This window comes from Heterodontus francisci, chromosome 14, assembly GCF_036365525.1.
Source record: "Heterodontus francisci isolate sHetFra1 chromosome 14, sHetFra1.hap1, whole genome shotgun sequence".
NCBI classification, from domain to species: domain Eukaryota; kingdom Metazoa; phylum Chordata; class Chondrichthyes; order Heterodontiformes; family Heterodontidae; genus Heterodontus; species Heterodontus francisci.
Window position 1 is genome coordinate 110,940,412 of NC_090384.1, and position 18,622 is coordinate 110,959,033.

Sequence of the window (18,622 nt, forward strand, 5' to 3'; positions counted from 1 at the left end):
GGATGGGAAAATATTTATTGAGGGAGGGGGAATTACAATGCTATTAGGCAGGAACTAGGAAGCATAAATTGGGAGCAGATGTTCTCAGACACGACAGAAATGTGGAGGTTGTTTAGGGAGCACTTGCTGCGACTGCTGGATAGGTTTGTCCCGATGAGGCAGGGAAGGGATGGTAGATTGAAGGAACCTTGGATGACAAGAGATGTGGAATAGCTAGTCAAGAGGAAGAAGGAAGCTTACTTAAGGGTGAGGAAGCAAGGATCAGACAGGGGTCTAGAGGATTACAAGGTAGCCAGGAAGGAACTGAAGAATGGACTTAGGAGAGCTAGAAGGGGACATGAAAAAGTCTTGGCGGGTAGGATTAAGGAAAATCCCAAGGCGTTCTACACTTATGTGAGGAACAAGAGGATGGCCAGAGTGAGGGTAGGACCGATCAGGGATAGTGGAGGGAACTTGTGCCTGGAGTCGGAGGAGGTAGGGGAGGTCCTAAATGAATACTTTGCTTCAGTCTTCACTAGTGAGAGGGACCTGGTCGTTTGTGAGGACAGCGTGGAACAGGCTGATATGCTCGAACAGGTTGATGTTAAGAGGGAGGATGTGCTGGAAATTTTGAATGATATGAGGACAGATAAGTCCCCGGGGCCAGAAGGGATATACCCAAGGATATTATGGGAAGCGAGGGAAGAGATTGCTGCGCCTTTGGCGATGATCTTTGCGTCCTCACTGTCCACTGGAGTAGTACCGGATGATTGGAGGGTGGCAAATGTTGTTCCCTTGTTCAAGAAAGGGAATAGGGATAACCCTGGGAATTATAGACCAGTCAGTCTTACGTCGGTAGTGGGCAATTTATTGGAGAGGATTCTGAGAGACTGGATTTATGATTATTTGGAAATGCATAGTTTGATTAGAGACAGTCAGCATGGCTTTGTGAGGGGCAGGTCATGCCTCACAAGCCTTATTCAATTCATTGAAGATGTGACAAAACACATTGATGAAGGAAGAGCAGTGGATGTGGTGTATATGGATTTTAGCAAGGCGTTTGATAAGGTTACCCATGGTAGGCTCATTCAGAAAGTAAGGAGGCATGGGATTCAGGGAAAGTTGGCTGTCTGGATACAGAATTGGCCAGCCCATAGAAGTCAGAGGGTGGTAGCAGATGGAAAGTATTCAGCATGGAGCTCGGTGATCAGTGGTGTTCCACAAGGATCTGTTCTGGGACCTCTGCTCTTTGTGATTTTTATAAATGACTTGGATGAGGAAGTGGAAGGCTGGATAGCAAGTTTGCCGATGACACGAAGATTGCTGGAGTTGTGGATAGTGTGGAAGGCTGTTGTTGGTTGCAACGGGATATTGACAGGATGCAGAGCTGGGCTGAGAAGTGGCAGATGGAGTTCAACCTGGAAAAGTGTGAAGTGATTCATTTTGGAAGGTCGAATTTGAATGCAGAATACAGGCTTAAAGACAGGATTCTTGGTAGTGTGGATGAACAGAGGGATCTTGGGGTCCACGTCCATAGATCGCTCAAAGTTGCCGCCCACGTTGATAGGGTTGTTAAGCAGGCGTATGGTGTGTTGGCTTTCATTAACAGGGGGATTGAATTTAAGAGCCGCGAGGTTATGCTGCAGCTCTATAAGGCCCTGGTTCGACCAGGTAGGTTCATTGAGTGTTTAGGATCTGGAATGCGCTGTCTGAGAGTGTGGTGGAGGCAGGTTCAGTGAGTATTTAGGATCTGGAATGCACTGTCTGAGAGTGTGGTGGAGGCAGGTTCAGTGAGTGTTTAGAATCTGGAATGCACTGTCTGAGAGTGTGGTGGAGGCAGGTTCAGTGAGTGTTTAGGATCTGGAATGCACTGTTTGAGAGTGTGGTGGAGGCATGTTCAGTGAGTGTTTAGGATCTGGAATGCACTGTCTGAGACTGTGGTGGAGGCAGGTTCAGTGAGTGTTTAGGATCTGGAATACACTGTCTGAGACTGTGGTGGAGGCAGGTTCAGCGTGTGTTTAGGATCTGAAATACACTGTCAGAGAATGTGGTGGAGGCAGTTCAGTGTGTGTTTAGGATCTGGAATGCACTGTCTGAGAGTGTGGTGGAGGCAGGTTCAGTGAGTGTTTAGGATCTGGAATGCACTGTCTGAGACTGTGGTGGAGGCAGGTTCAGCGTGTGTTTAGGATCTGAAATACACTGTCAGAGAGTGTGGTGGAGGCAGGTTCAGTGTGTGTTTAGGATCTGGAATGCACTGTCTGAGAGTGTGGTGGAGGCAGGTTCACTGAGTGTTTAGGATCTGGAATGCACTGTCTGAGAGTGTGGTGGAGGCAGGTTCAATGATTGTTTAGGATCTGGAATGCACTGTCAGAGAGTGTGGTGGAGGCAGGCACTTTTGTTGGAGGCAGGTTCAGTTGGTGTTCAGCATCTGGAATGCAGTGTCTGAGAATGTGGTGGTGGCAGGTTCAGTGAGTGTTTAGGATCTGGAATGCACTGTCTGAGAGTGTGGTGGAGGCAGGTTCAGTGAGTGTTTAGGATCTGGAATGCACTGTCTGAGAGTGTGGTGGAGGCAGGTTCAGTGAGTGTTTAGGATCTGGAATGCATGGTCTGAGAGTGTGGTGGAGGCAACTTCAGTGAGTGTTTAGGATCTGGAATACACTGCCTGAGAGTGTGGTGGAAGCTGGTTCAGTGAGTGTTTAGGATCTGGAATGCACTGTCTGAGAGTGTGTTGGAGGCAGGTTCAGTGAGTGTTTAGGATCTGGAATGCACTGTCTGAGAGTGTGTTGGAGGCAGGTTCAGTGAGTGTTTAGGATCTGGAATGCACTGTCTGAGAGTGTGTTGGAGGCAGGTTCAGTGAGTGTTTAGGATCTGGAATGCACTGTCTGAGAGTGTGTTGGAGGCAGGTTCAGTGAGTATTTTGGATCTGGAATGCACTGCCTGAGAGTGTGGTGGAGGCAGGTTCAGTGTGTGTTTAGGATCTGGAATGCACTGCCTGAGAATGTGGTGGTCGCAGCTTCTGTAAGTGTTTAGGATCTGGAATGTATTGCCTGTGAGTGTGGTGGAGGCAGGTTCAGTGAGTATTTTTGATCTGGAATGCACTGCCTGAGAATGTGGTGGAGGCAGGTTCATTGAGTGTTTAGGATCTGGAATGCACTGTCTGAGAGTGTGTTGGAGGCAGGTTCAGTGAGTATTTTGGATCTGGAATGCACTGCCTGAGAATGTGGTGGAGGCAGGTTCAGTGAGTGTTTAGGATCTGGAATGCACTGTCTGAGAGTGTGTTGGAGGCAGGTTCAGTGAGTGTTTAGGATCTGGAAAGCACTGTCTGAGAGTGTGGTGGAGGCAGCTTCAGTGATTGTTTAGGATCTGGAATGCACTGTCAGAGAGTGTGGTGGAGGCAGGCACTTTTGTTGGAGGCAGGTTCAGTTGGTGTTCAGCATCTGGAATGCAGTGTCTGAGAATGTTGTGGTGGCAGGTTCAGTGAGTGTTTAGGACCTGGAATGCACTGTCTGAGAGTGTGGTGGAGGCAGGGTCAGTGAGTGTTTAGGATCTGGAATGCACTGTCTGAGAGTGTGGTGGAGGCAGGTTCAGTGAGCGTTTAGGATCTGGAATGCACTGTCTGAGGGTGTGGTGGAGGCAACTTCAGTGAGTGTTTAGGATCTGGAATACACTGCCTGAGAGTGTGGTGGAAGCTGGTTCAGTGAGTGTTTAGGATCTGGAATGCACTGTCTGAGAGTGTGTTGGAGGCAGGTTCAGTGAGTATTTTGGATCTGGAATGCACTGCCTGAGAGTGTGGTGGAGGCAGGTTCAGTGTGTGTTTAGGATCTGGAATGCACTGCCTGAGAATGTGGTGGAGGCAGCTTCTGTACGTGTTTAGGATCTGGAATGTATTGCCTGAGAGTGTGGTGGAGGCAGGTTCAGTGAGTATTTTTGATCTGGAATGCACTGCCTGAGAATGTGGTGGAGGCAGGTTCAGTGAGTGTTTAGGATCTGGAATGCACTGTCTGAGAGTGTGTTGGAGGCAGGTTCAGTGAGTATTTTGGATCTGGAATACACTGCCTGAGAATGTGGTGGAGGCAGGTTCAGTGAGTGTTTAGGATCTGGAATGCACTGTCTGAGAGTGTGTTGGAGGCAGGTTCAGTGAGTGTTTAGGATCCGGAATGCACTGTCTGAGAGTGTGGTGGAGGCAGGTTCAGTGAGTGTTTAGGATCTGGAATGCACTGTCTGAGAGTGTGGTGGAGGCAGGTTCAGTGAGTGTTTAGGATCTGGAATGCACTGTCTGTGAGTGTGGTGGAGGCAGGTTCAGTGAGTGTTTAGGATCTGGAATGCACTGTCTGAGAGTGCGATGGAGGCAGGTTCATTGAGTGTTTAGGATCTGGAATGCACTTTCTGAGAGTGTGGTGGAGGCAGGTTCAGTGAATGTTGAGGATCTGGAATGCACTGTCTGAGAGTGCGATGGAGGCAGGTTCATTGAGTGTTTAGGATCTGGAATACACTGCCTCTAATGGAGGCAGATTCAGTGAGTGTTTAGGATCTGGAATGCACTGTCTGAGAGTGCGATGGAGGCAGGTTCATTGAGTGTTTAGGATCTGGAATACACTGCCTGAGAGTGTGGTGGAAGCTGGTTCAGTGAGTGTTTAGGATCTGGAATGCACTGTCTGAGAGTGTGTTGGAGGCAGGTTCAGTGAGTATTTTGGATCTGGAATGCACTGCCTGAGAGTGTGGTGGAGGCAGGTTCAGTGTGTGTTTAGGATCTGGAATGCACTGCCTGAGAATGTGGTGGAGGCAGCTTCTGTACGTGTTTAGGATCTGGAATGTATTGCCTGAGAGTGTGGTGGAGGCAGGTTCAGTGAGTATTTTTGATCTGGAATGCACTGCCTGAGAATGTGGTGGAGGCAGGTTCAGTGAGTGTTTAGGATCTGGAATGCACTGTCTGAGAGTGTGTTGGAGGCAGGTTCAGTGAGTATTTTGGATCTGGAATACACTGCCTGAGAATGTGGTGGAGGCAGGTTCAGTGAGTGTTTAGGATCTGGAATGCACTGTCTGAGAGTGTGTTGGAGGCAGGTTCAGTGAGTGTTTAGGATCCGGAATGCACTGTCTGAGAGTGTGGTGGAGGCAGGTTCAGTGAGTGTTTAGGATCTGGAATGCACTGTCTGAGAGTGTGGTGGAGGCAGGTTCAGTGAGTGTTTAGGATCTGGAATGCACTGTCTGAGAGTGTGGTGGAGGCAGGTTCAGTGAGTGTTGAGGATCTGGAATGCACTGTCTGAGAGTGCGATGGAGGCAGGTTCATTGAGTGTTTAGGATCTGGAATGCACTTTCTGAGAGTGTGGTGGAGGCAGGTTCAGTGAATGTTGAGGATCTGGAATGCACTGTCTGAGAGTGCGATGGAGGCAGGTTCATTGAGTGTTTAGGATCTGGAATACACTGTCTCTAATGGAGGCAGATTCAGTGAGTGTTTAGGATCTGGAATGCACTCTCTGAGAGTGCGATGGAGGCAGGTTCATTGAGTGTTTAGGATCTGGAATACACTGTCTCTAATGGAGGCAGATTCAGTGAGTGTTTAGGATCTGGAATGCACTGTCTGAGAGTGTGGTGGAGGCAGGTTCAGTGAGTGTTGAGGATCTGGAATGCACTGTCTGAGAGTGCGATGGAGGCAGGTTCATTGAGTGTTTAGGATCTGGAATACACTGTCTCTAATGGAGGCAGATTCAGTGAGTGTTTAGGATCTGGAATACACTGTCTGAGAGTGTGGTGGAGGCAGTTTCAGTGAGTGTTTAGGATCTGGAATGCACTGCCTGAGAGTGTGGTGGAGGCAGGTTCAGTGAGTGGTTAGGATCTGGAATGCACTGTCTCTAATGGAGGCAGGTTCAGTGAGTGTTTAGGATCTGGAATGCACTGTCTGAGAGTGCGGTGGAGGCAGGTTCAGTGAGTGGTTAGGATCTGGAATGCACTGTCTCTAATGGAGGCAGGTTCATTGAGTGTTTAGGATCTGGAATGCACTTTCTGAGAGTGTGGTGGAGGCAGGTTCAGTGAGTGTTTAGGATCTGGAGTGCATTGTCTGAGAGTGCGGTGGAGGCAGGTTCATTGAGTGTTTAGGATCTGGAATGCACTGTCTGAGAGTGCGGTGGAGGCAGGTTCATTGAGTGTTTAGGATCTGGAATGCACTATCTGAGAGTGTGGTGGAGGCAGATTCAGTGAGTGTTTAGGATCTGGAATGCACTGTCTGAGAGTGCGATGGAGGCAGGTTCATTGAGTGTTTAGGATCTGGAATACACTGTCTCTAATGGAGGCAGATTCAGTGAGTGTTTAGGATCTGGAATGCACTCTCTGAGAGTGCGATGGAGGCAGGTTCATTGAGTGTTTAGGATCTGGAATACACTGTCTCTAATGGAGGCAGATTCAGTGAGTGTTTAGGATCTGGAATGCACTGTCTGAGAGTGTGGTGGAGGCAGGTTCAGTGAGTGTTGAGGATCTGGAATGCACTTTCTGAGAGTGCGATGGAGGCAGGTTCATTGAGTGTTTAGGATCTGGAATACACTGTCTCTAATGGAGGCAGATTCAGTGAGTGTTTAGGATCTGGAATACACTGTCTGAGAGTGTGGTGGAGGCAGTTTCAGTGAGTGTTTAGGTTCTGGAATGCACTGCCTGAGAGTGTGGTGGAGGCAGGTTCAGTGAGTGGTTAGGATCTGGAATGCACTGTCTCTAATGGAGGCAGGTTCAGTGAGTGTTTAGGATCTGGAATGCACTGTCTGAGAGTGCGGTGGAGGCAGGTTCATTGAGTGTTTAGGATCTGGAATGCACTTTCTGAGAGTGTGGTGGAGGCAGGTTCAGTGAGTGTTTAGGATCTGGAATACACTGTCTCTAATGGAGGCAGATTCAGTGAGTGTTTAGGATCTGGAATACACTGTCTTAGAGTGTGGTGGAGGCAGGTTCAGTGAGTGTTTAGGTTCTGGAATATACTGTCTGAGAGTAAGGTGGAGGCAGGTTCAGTGAGTGTTTAGGATCTGGAATACACTGTCTTAGAGTAAGGTGGAGGCAGGTTCAGTGAGTGTTTAGGATCTGGAATACACTGTCTTAGAGTGTGGTGGAGGCAGGTTCAGTGAGTGTTTAGGATCTGGAATGCACTGTCTGAGGGTGTGGTGGAGGCAGGTTCAGTGAGTGTTTAGGATCTGGAATGCACTGTCTGAGAGTGTGGTGGAGGCAGGTTCAGTGAGTGTTTAGGATCTGGAATGCACTGTCTGAGAGTGTGGTGGAGGCAGGTTCAGTGAGTGTTTAGGATCTGGAATGCACTGTCTGAGAGTGTGGTGGAGGCAGGTTCAGTGAGTGTTTAGGATCTGGAATGCACTGCCTGAGAGTGTGGTGGAGGCAGGTTCAGTGAGTGTTTAGGATCTGGAATGCACTGTCTGAGAGTGTGGTGGAGGCAGGTTCAGTGAGTGTTTAGGATCTGGAATGCACTGCCTGAGAGTGTGGTGGAGGCAGGTTCAGTGTGTGTTTAGGATCTGGAATGCACTGTCTGAGAGTGCGGTGGAGGCAGGTTCAGTTAGTGTTTAGGATCTGGAATACACTGTCTGAGAGTGTGGTGGAGGCAGGTTCAGTGAGTATTTGGGATCTGGAATGGACGATCTGAGAGTGTGGTGGAGGCAGGTTCAATCAAGGTTTTCAAAAGAGATTTGGACAATTATCTGAAGAGAAAGGACTTGCTGAGTTGTTCTTGCAGAGAATTAGCACGAACACAATGGGATGAATGGCCTCCTTCTCTGCTGTAACCATTCTATTTTGTCAGGGCCCTTTGCTGTATCCAGTTTGTTTAGCCATTTGGTGATATGTGGAGGGAATTGAGTTGGCATCTGAGATGCAGGGGTCCTGAGAAGGAGCTAATAATGGATCATCCACTCAACATTTCTGGCTGAAGATGTTTGTAAATGTTTCTGCCTTGTCTTTTGTCTCTGGGAATATTCCACACCTTGGGAGGATTACCTGTTATTGGGAGTTTACCATGTCTCTGGGTGGATTTCCTTGCTCTGTGTCAATCACTCAGGAGAATGGCAGCCTCTGTCAATTGGTTTGTTGGAGGAGGTTCCAGTCTCTTGCTCCACCCCCGTCTATAAATTGCCGACTCCGGAGCGTTTCACATTCAGTTCGCTCTGCCACTGACACTGTATCGAGGATGGAATACAGAGCCGACCAAGTGCCGATGAATCCCCGCACCTACCCTTACCAGGGGCAGAAGGAGGACGGGCAGTCGGTCCCGACCACCGTCATTAACCTGGCCCCAAATGTTCTCGCTGTCCGGGACCACCTGCTCTGGTCTCTCTTCAACTTCGCTTTCATGAATTTCTGCTGCCTTGGATTCGTGGCGCTGGTTTTCTCGGTCAAGGTGAGTGCGGGGGGCGGTGGTCAGAGACCCCGGGGAGGAGGGGGAGGCAGAGACCCCGGGGAGGAGGGAGAGGCAGAGACCCCGGGCAGGAGTGGGAGGCAGAGACCCCGGGGAGGAGGGGGAGGCAGAGACCCCGGGGAGGAGGGGGAGGCAGAGACCCCGGGGAGGAGTGGGAGGCAGAGACCCCGGGCAGGAGGGAGAGGCAGAGACCCCGGGCAGGAGGGAGAGGCAGAGACCCCGGGGAGGAGGGGGAGGCAGAGACCCCGGGCAGGAGTGGGAGGCAGAGACCCCGGGCAGGAGTGGGAGGCAGAGACCCCGGGGAGGAGTGGGAGGCAGAGACCCCGGGGAGGAGGGGGAGGCAGAGACCCCGGGCAGGAGGGAGAGGCAGAGACCCCGGGCAGGAGGGAGAGGCAGAGACCCCGGGCAGGAGGGAGAGGCAGAGACCCCGGGCAGGAGGGGGAGGCAGAGACCCCGGGGAGGAGTGGGAGGCAGAGACCCCGGGGAGGAGGGGGAGGCAGAGACCCCGGGGAGGAGGGAGAGGCAGAGACCCCGGGCAGGAGGGAGAGGCAGAGACTGCTGGACGGTTGTGCAGAAATGAGAACGTGCCGACTTGCCAAGACTTCTGTTAAAGGGCACGGCGCAATGATCTCCCAGCAATGATCTCCCAGCTCCAATGTACTGTGTTTAATGATTGGAAGGGTTTGCCAGGCATCTCTGTTGTTTTGTAAATAATTTGGCTTTGTTTCTTACTCGGGAAACGGTTACAGACTGAACACATGTTACCTACAAAGTGTTACAGACTGAGTATCATTGACACTTATAGCACAGAAAGACACCATTTGGCCCTTCGAGCTTATGCTGGCTCTTTGAAAAATCAGTCATGCTTCGCTCTTCAGCCCTGCTTTATTGTCAGTAACACGAAGTTTCTGCCCTAAATTATTTATGGAATCAAGTTACACACCAGCTTTTCTGGTTGGCTGTTCCAGATCCCGACAACACTGAGTGAAAACATTTTTCCTCATCTGCCAACTCTATCTTATTCCAATGATTTTAAATCTCTGAGCTCTGGTTATTGACTCACTCACCAAAGGGAATAATTTATCTCTCTCTACTCTATCAAAACCTCTGATCATCTTGAAAGCCTCTATTCAGTCACCTCTTAATCTTTGTTCCGAGGAGAACAGCCCTAACTTTTCCAGCCTCTCCCGATAACTGATGTCCCTGGCAACATCCTTGATCAACCTTCTCTGTTACTTCATCAAATAATTCAGTCAAATTAGTTAGATACGATTTGGCATTAACAATCCAATCTGTCTTTCCTTAATTAACTCATATTTGTACATCTGCCTATATCTGTAACCGACACACTGTTACAGATGGTGTGTGTGTAATCTACAAACTGATGCAGTTCAAATTATGAAAGGTTTGATAGGTTAGAGATAACAAAAGATGTTTCCACTTGGGGGGAGACCAAAACTAGCGGCTACAAATATAATATAGTCACTAATAAATCCAATAAAATCAAGACTTGCATTTCTGTAGCGTTTTTCATGACCAGCAAATGTCTCAAAGTGCTTTACAGCCAATTAAGTGCAGTCATTGTTTTAATGTAGGAAAATGGGGATTTAAGGAGAAATGTCTTTAATCCGAGAGTGGTGAGAAAGTGAAACTTGCTGCCACATAGTGGTTGAGGTGAAGAGCAGAGCTGCATTCAAGAGGAAACTAGATAAATGCATTTCACAGGAAGAAATTAAAGAATATCCTGTCATGGAGATTTCCAGAGGCTTGTCTAGTGTATGAATGCTGGCACAGAACAGTTGGGCTGAATGGTCTGTTTCTGTGCTGTTAATTCTCTGTTACCAGAGGTTTTTAAAAAAGCAAGACTTTTATTGACATAGCACTTTTCAGGAACTCAATATGTCCCAAAGCGTTTTACGGCCAATGAGCTCAGTCTTTATTTGACATATATCATTGTTGTAATATAGGCAATGAGGCAGCCAATTTGTACACAGCAAGCTCCCACAAAGAGCAATATCATAGAACCAGATAAAGCTTTTTTATGACGGTGATTGAGGGATGAATATTCTTCATGGCATTAGGTATAACGTCCCTGCTCCTCTTCAAAATAGTGACATGGGATCATTTACATTCACCTTAGAGAGCAGACAGGGGCTTGGTTTAACATCGCATCTGAAAGACAGAGGCTCCTGCAATGCAGCACTCCCTCAGTACTGACCCTCCGACAGTGCAGCACTCCCTCAGTACTGACCCTCCGACAGTGCAGCACTCCCTCAGTACTGACCCTCTGACAGTGCAGCACTCCCTCAGTACTGACCCTCTGACAGTGCAGCACTCCCTCAGTACTGACCCTCTGACAGTGCAGCACTCCCTCAGTACTGAGCCTCTGACAGTGCAGCACTCCCTCAGTACTGAGCCTCTGACAGTGCAGCACTCCCTCAGTACTGAGCCTCTGACAGTGCAGCACTCCCTCAGTACTGAGCCTCTGACAGTGCAGCACTCCCTCAGTACTGAGCCTCTGACAGTGCAGCACTCCCTCAGTACTGAGCCTCTGACAGTGCAGCACTCCCTCAGTACTGACCCTCTGACAGTGCAGCACTCCCTCAGTACTGAGCCTCTGACAGTGCAGCACTCCCTCAGTACTGAGCCTCTGACAGTGCAGCACTCCCTCAGTACTGAGCCTCTGACAGTGCAGCACTCCCTCAGTACTGAGCCTCTGACAGTGCAGCACTCCCTCAGTACTGACCCTCTGACAGTGCAGCACTCCCTCAGTACTGACCCTCTGACAGTGCAGCACTCCCTCAGTACTGACCCTCTGACAGTGCAGCACTCCCTCAGTACTGACCCTCTGACAGTGCAGCACTCCCTCAGCACTGACCCTCTGACAGTGCAGCACTCCCTCAGTACTGAGCCTCTGACAGTGCAGCGCTCCCTCAGTACTGAGCCTCTGACAGTGCAGCGCTCCCTCAGTACTGAGCCTCCGACAGTGCAGCGCTCCCTCAGTACTGAGCCTCCGACAGTGCAGCACTCCCTCAGTACTGACCCTCCGACAGTGCAGCACTCCCTCAGTACTGACCCTCCGACAGTGCAGCACTCCCTCAGTACTGACCCTCCGACAGTGCAGCACTCCCTCAGTACTGACCCTCCGACAGTGCAGCACTCCCTCAGTACTGACCCTCCGACAGTGCAGCACTCCCTCAGTACTGACCCTCCGACAGTGCAGCACTCCCTCAGTACTGAGCCTCCGACAGTGCAGCACTCCCTCAGTACTGAGCCTCTGACAGTGCAGCACTCCCTCAGTACTGAGCCTCTGACAGTGCAGCACTCCCTCAGTACTGAGCCTCTGACAGTGCAGCACTCCCTCAGTACTGAGCCTCTGACAGTGCAGCACTCCCTCAGTACTGACCCTCCGACAGTGCAGCACTCCCTCAGTACTGAGCCTCTGACAGTGCAGCACTCCCTCAGTACTGAGCCTCTGACAGTGCAGCACTCCCTCAGTACTGAGCCTCTGACAGTGCAGCACTCCCTCAGTACTGAGCCTCTGACAGTGCAGCACTCCCTCAGTACTGAGCCTCTGACAGTGCAGCACTGCCTCAGCACTGACCCTCCGACAGTGCAGTATTTCTGAAGCAATCTACAATTTTAAGGATGAGAAAACAAACCATTCTTTCACTTTAATGCACTGTAATAAGGTTTATTTTAAAGAACCAGTTATTTTGGATTGTTTTGTTTTTGGGTGTAAATCATGGGCAATTGCTGCTTTAATATTTTGCTGGATTGACTTGTATTTTTGAGTTGAGCCTGAGAAAGTCCACTGGTATTAGTTGTTGGAAATTATTGTGTGCAATAGTCAAGTGTTTTTCTGACCAACAACACAAATGAAACTGGATAAGAGTGACACTCTTTTTACTAGCAGGTACCTTGCACAGACTAAAATCATTTCCAAGTTACCATAACTTCAAGCACTGAATTGTAGTGTCCAGCTAATGGAGATGTTCAAGTCTTGTTGGATGTATTCACACTTGTTTTCTTTTAGTCTAGAGATCGGAAAGTTGTAACAGATGTAGAAGGAGCTCGACACTATGCGTCTACAGCCCGAGCACTCAACATTGCAGCCACAGTGCTGAGCATCCTTGTCTTCGTAATCTTCATTGTGATGGCATTTGCTGGTGTGTTTCAGCTGACGAAAATCATACAACAAGAACAACAACAACAACAAAATTATGGTTTCTCTGGTCGGAATTAAATCGATGATGGCAGTGTCTCATTGTCCATGACAGGAGCTGTTTTCTGACCAAACTCTTTTCAACACCTTGATGCAATCTTAGTCTATTATGGCTTCTTTCTATCTATAACGTCTATATAGTGCTGATATGTTTAAAATATTCATCTTGCAGCAATACAAATTTCTTTTCTATAAAACTTGGCCAAGGTGTGACCTTGATTGTATGAATAAAGCAATTGATAACAAGTTTAGAGACTCTTGGAGTTTAATGAGAAGCTTCCTGTGTTCAACTGTAACACTTCCTCTTGTCAGTAGAAAAAGCCCTGGTACTTCCAACCACAATGCATGGAATGGGTTTGTGGTTAATTGTGCGGTGAAGTGTTGTTGTTCCATGCCGGTAATGCACTTTATTCTGGGAAACTGTAAATGTGAAACCCGATTAGTCGCGTAAAATCAAAGCAAAGTACTGCAGATGTTGGAAATCTGAAATAAAAACAGAAAGTGCTGGAAATACTCAGCAGGTCAGGCAGCATCTATGGAGAGAGAAACAGAGTTAATGTTTCCGGTCTGTGACCTTTCATCAGAACTTGGTTTCTTTTAGTCTAGAGATCGGAAAGTTGTGGCAAATGTTGAAGGAGTTCGGCATTATGCGTTCTGATGAAGGGTCACAGACCTGAAACATTAACTCTGCTTCTTTCTCCCCAGATGCTGCCTGACCTGCTGAATATTTCCAGCATTTCTTGTTTTTATTTCAGATTTGTCGATTGTCAGTCATTGTCACGGGGCTGAGGGGCTTTAACATTTAGATGCTACTAATTACACTTTGGAGTTCCCTTGATATGTCCTGGGGAGCAGGTGTTAGGGCTTTGAATTTGTCTGCTCAATAAATAAATTACTTTGAGTGTAGAGATGAGAGAAACTTCTCTCCTTGGAGGTTACTGGGCTCCCAGTAGGTACAGAGTATCTGAATTGTGATAAAACATTATCACTACCATGTGGGACATTCTGGATGGACAAGCTGGACTTTTCCTGTCTGATATGTTCATATGTAAACTGGTCTGAACAGTTTTCATGTATGTGAGAAGGGTTGAGGTGACCTGGTTGAGGTGCTCTGAATCTATGTGGTTTTGATAGATTGCCTGACTGACACATTTCCAGTCATCAGTGAGGCTCTAACTAGGGAGCAGAATCTGTAATCGCCTCCTTCTGTGCTCTGAAACTGAGTGCAGAGTGGGTAGATCTCATTGAAGGCATTTCTGGAGGTTTGATAATTTGATGTCCTGCTCATGGATTTGTGTTATTAGCTGTTGTGAGACAATTTAAAGAATTAGGAGATGATCTGTGTAGCAGAGACTGAGGGCGGGGGCATTTGGGGGGTGGGGGGGTGGGTGGTGAACCTTGAGGGGGAAAAAACTGAAGGTGGGGAAGAGGGGGTGAAACTGAGGGCAGAGGAAGCATTTGAAATGTGGGAATCAAATGGGAGGAACTTGGATTTTACCAGTAACTAGGAGTAACTCACTGAAATTACACTATTAACTAATAGTAATACTGGAACATAGGAGCAGGAGTAGGCCATTCAGCCCTTCGAGTCTGCTCCACCATTCTAGATCATGGCTGATTGTTTACCTCAATGCCATATTCCCGCACTAACCCCATATTCCTTGATGTCATTATCAACGAGAAATCTGTCGATCTCTGTCATGAACTTCCTCAGTGACGGAGCCTCCACCACCCTCTGGAGCAGAGAATTCCAAAGATTCACCACCCTCTGACCGAAGAAGTTCCTCCTCATCTCAGTCCTAAATGACCTGCCCCTTATTCTGAGATTGTGTCCCTTGGTTCTAGACCCCACAGCCAGGGGAAACATCCTTTCTGCATCTACCCTGTCTGTCCCTGTAAGAATTTTGTAAGTTTCTATGAGATCACCTCTTATTCTTCTAAACTCTAGAGAATACAGACCCAGTCTCCTCAATCTCTCCTCATAGGACAATTCCACCATCTCAGGAATCAGTCTGGTGAACCTCCGCTGCACTCCCTCGATGGCAAGTATATTCTTCCTCGGGCAAGGGGACCAGAACTGCACACAATATTCCAGGTGTGGCCTCACCAATGCTCTATACAATTGAAGCAAGACTTCTTTGCTCCTGTACTCAAATCCTCTTGTAATAAAGGCTAACATACCATTTACCTTCCTAATTGCTTGCTGCACCTGCATGTTAGCTTTCAGTGACTTATGAACAAGGACCCCCAGGTCCCTTTGGACATCAACACTTCCCAATCTTTCACCATTTAAGAAAGACACTGCATTTCTGTTTCTCCTACCAAAGTGGATAAACTCACACTTATCCACATTATATTCCATCTGCCATGTTCTTGCCCACTCACTCAGCCTGTCCAAATCCCCTTGAAGCCTCTTTACATCACTTCCTGATAGAGTGTGACACTCCAATATCCTATAACCCACTGCTACCTTAAACTCAGCCACAATCCCCAACACTGCACAAGGTCTGGCCAGTCCCCAGCTTTCACTCAGACCTTACTGGCTGCTGCTCCCACTCTGCACATTGCTGCGACTGGACTCTGCAGAAAATATTGCTCCCGCATCCACCCCATTCCCGCATCTCCCTTGCTCACTGAATCATGATTCCTAGGCCCTCCCTCTATTCCAGGACATCACTGCTGGAGTTCCTCAGGGTAGTGTCCTAGGCCCAACCATCTTCAGCTGCTTCACCAATGACCTTCCTTCAATCACAAGGTCAGAAGTGGGGATGTTCGCTGATGATTGCACAATGTTCAGCACCATTCATGACTCCTCAGATACTGAAGCAGTCCGTGTAGAAATGCAGCAAGACCTGGACAATATCCAGGCTTGGGCTGATAAGTAGCAAGGAACATTCATGCCACACAAATGCCAGGCAATGACCATCTCCAACAAGAGAGAATCGAACCATCTCCCCTTGACATTCAACAGCATTACCATCGCTGAATCCCCCACTATCAGCATCCTACAGGCCATTGACCAGAAACTGAACTGGAGGAGCCATATAAATACCGTGGCTGCAAGAGCAGGTCAGAGGCTAGGAATCTTGCGGCAAGTAACTCACCTCCTGACTCCGCAAAGCCTGTCCAGCATCTACAAGGCACAAGTCAGGAGGGTAATGGAATACTCTCCACTTGTCTGGATGGGTGCAGCTCCAACAACACTCAAGAAGCTCGACACCGTCCAGGACAAAGCAGCCCGCTGCATTGGCACTTCATCCACATTCACTCCCTCAACCACCAACGCACAGTGGCAGCAGTGTGTACCATCTACAATATCTCTCTCTTTGGCCTCCTTGTCTCAAGAGACAATGGGTAAGCGCCTGCAGGTGGTCAGTGGTTTGTGGAGCAGCGCCTGGAGTGGCTATAAAGACCAAGTCTGGAGTGACAGACTCTTCCACAGGCGCTGCAGAAAAAATTGTTTGTCGGGGCTGTTACACAGTTGGCTTTCCCCTTCTGTCTTTTTTCCTGCCAACTGCTCAGTCTCTTCGACTCGCCACACTTTAACCCCGCCTTTATGGCTGCCCGCCAGCTCTGGTGAACGCTGGCAACTGACTCCCACGACTTGTGATCAATGTCACAGGACTTCATGTCGCGTTTGTAGACGTCTTTAAAGCGGAGACATGGACGGCCGGTGGGTCTGATACCAGTGGCGAGCTCGCTGTACAATGTGTCTTTGGGGATCCTGCCATCTTCCATGCGGCTCACATGGCCAAGCCATCTCAAGCGACGCTGACTCAGTAGTGTGTATAAGCTGGGGATGTTGGCCGCCTCGAGGACTTCTGTGTTGGAGATACGGTCCTGCCACCTGATGCCAAGGATTCTCCGGAGGCAGCGAAGATGGAATGAATTGAGACGTCGCTCTTGGATGACATACGTTGTCCAGGCCTCGCTGCCATAGAGCAAGGTACTGAGGACACAGGCTTGATACACTCGGACTTTTGTATTCCGACTCAGTGTGCCATTTTTCCACACTCTCTTGGCCAGTCTGGACATAGCAGTGGAAGCCTTTCCCATGCGCTTGTTGATTTCTGCATCGAGAGACAGGTTACTGGTGATAGTTGAGCCTAGGTAGGTGAACTCTTGAACCACTTCCAGAGCGTGGTCACCAATATTGATGATCCTGTCGATGAGACTCTGCAGACACTCTTCTGTGTGGGATGTTAATGCAGCATCGTCAGCAAAGAGGAGTTCCCTGATGCGGACTTTCCGTACTTTGGTCTTCACTCTAAGACGGGCAAGGTTGAACAACCTGCCCCCTGATCTTGTGTGGAGGAAAATTCCGTCTTCTGAAGACTTGAACGCATGTGAGAGCAGCAGGGAGAAGAAGATCCTAAACAGTGTAGGTGCGAGAACACAGCCCTGTTTCACACTACACAGGACAGGAAAGGGGTCTGATGAGACACCAGTGTGCTGAATTGTGCTTTTCATATTGTCATGGAATGAGCTGATGATACTTAGTAGCTTTGGTGGACATCTGATCTTTTCTAGTAGTCTGAAGAGACCACGTCTGCTGACGAGGTCAAAGGCTTTGGTGAGATCAATGAAAGCAATGTAGAGGGTCGGCACAGTGGCGCAGTAGTTAGCACCACAGCCTCACAGCTCCAGCGACCCGGGTTCAATTCTGGGTACTGCCTGTGTGGAGTTTGCAAGTTCTCCCTGTGTCTGCGTGGGTTTCCTCTGGGTGCTCCGGTTTCCTCCCACATGCCAAAAGACTTGCAGGTTGATAGGTAAATTGGCCATTATAAATTGCCCCTAGTATAGGTAGGTGGTAGGGAAATATAGGGACAGGTGGGGATGTGGTAGGAATATGGAATTAGTGTAGGATTAGTATAAATGGGTGGTTGATGGTCGGCACAGACTCGGTGGGCCGAAGGGCCTGTTTCAGTGCTGTATCACTAACTAACTAACTAACGAAATGTAGAGGGGCATCTGTTATTCACGGCATTTCTCCTGTAGCTGGTGAAGGGAGAACAGCATGTCAATGGTGGATCTCTCTGCACGAAAGCCACACTGTGCCTCAGGGTTGACGTGCTCGGCCAGCTTCTGGAGCCTGTTTAGAGCGACTCGAGCGAAGACTTTCCCCACTATGCTGAGCAGGGAGATTCCACGGTAGTTGTTGCAGTCACTGCGATCACCCTTGTTCTTATAGAGGGTGATGATATTGGCATCGCGCATGTCCTGTGGTACTGCTCCCTCGTCCCAGCACAGGCAAAGCAGTTCATGTAGTGCTGAGAGTATAGCAGGCTTGGCACTCTTGATTATTTAAGGGGTAATGCCGTCCTTCCCAGGGGCTTTTCCATTGGCTAGAGAATCAATGGCATCACTGAGTTCCGATTTTGTTGGCTGTACTTCCAGCTCATCCATGACTGGCAGAGACTGGGCTGCATTGAGGGCGGTCTCAGTGACAACATTCTCACTGGAGTACAGTTCTAGGTCGTGCTCCACCCAGCGGTCCATTTGCTTGCGTTGGTCAGTGATTGTGTCCCCTGATTTCGACTTGAGGGGGGGCAATCTTCTTGATGGTTGGCCCAAAAGCTCTCTTAATGCCATCATACATTCCTCTGATGTTTCCTGTGTCGGAGGCCAGCTGAATACGACTGCATAGGTGTTGCCAGTAGTCATTTGCGCAGCGCCTGGCTGTTCTTTGTGCAGTGTTTCTGGCTGCATTAAGTGCGACGGATGTTAAATCGCTGGGGGCTTTCTTGTAGTTCAGCAGTGCAATGCTCTTAGCGGCTATGACAGGTTCCAGCTCTTCAAAATGAGATTGAAACCAGTCTGTATTCTGCTTCACACGTTTGTCATAGGTGGTCATTGCTGAGTCATAGATGGCGTCTCTGATGTGGGCCCACTTGGTCTCTGCATCCCCTGTGGGAGTGTTTTGAAGGGCTTTTTCAAGTGAATTTAGAAACTTATGTAACAGCTGTGGATAAGAAATTCTGCTCGTGTTGATGCGCGGGTGGCCCTTCTGCTTGGAATGATGCAGC

General features: G+C 48.8%; 1 protein-coding gene across 1 annotated transcript; it reads left to right on the forward strand.

Moving 5' to 3' along the window:
* Positions 1-8,102: 8,102 nt before the first annotated feature.
* LOC137377227 (dispanin subfamily A member 2b-like) lies at positions 8,103-12,842 on the forward strand. Its single transcript, XM_068046773.1, has 2 exons — positions 8,103-8,353; positions 12,408-12,842. The coding sequence occupies exons 1-2, from the start codon at positions 8,144-8,146 to the stop codon at positions 12,615-12,617; spliced, it is 420 nt and encodes a 139-aa protein (XP_067902874.1). The 5' UTR covers positions 8,103-8,143; the 3' UTR covers positions 12,618-12,842.
* Positions 12,843-18,622: the final 5,780 nt, after the last annotated feature.

Excerpts from the sequence above, each read along its gene's own strand:
- LOC137377227 (XM_068046773.1), top strand. The coding sequence starts at position 8,144 with ATGGAATACAGAGCCGACCAAGTGCCGATGAATCCCCGCACCTACCCT. Across the intron at positions 8,354-12,407 it reads CGCTGGTTTTCTCGGTCAAG|TCTAGAGATCGGAAAGTTGT; the intron begins GTGAGTGCGGGG and ends GTTTTCTTTTAG.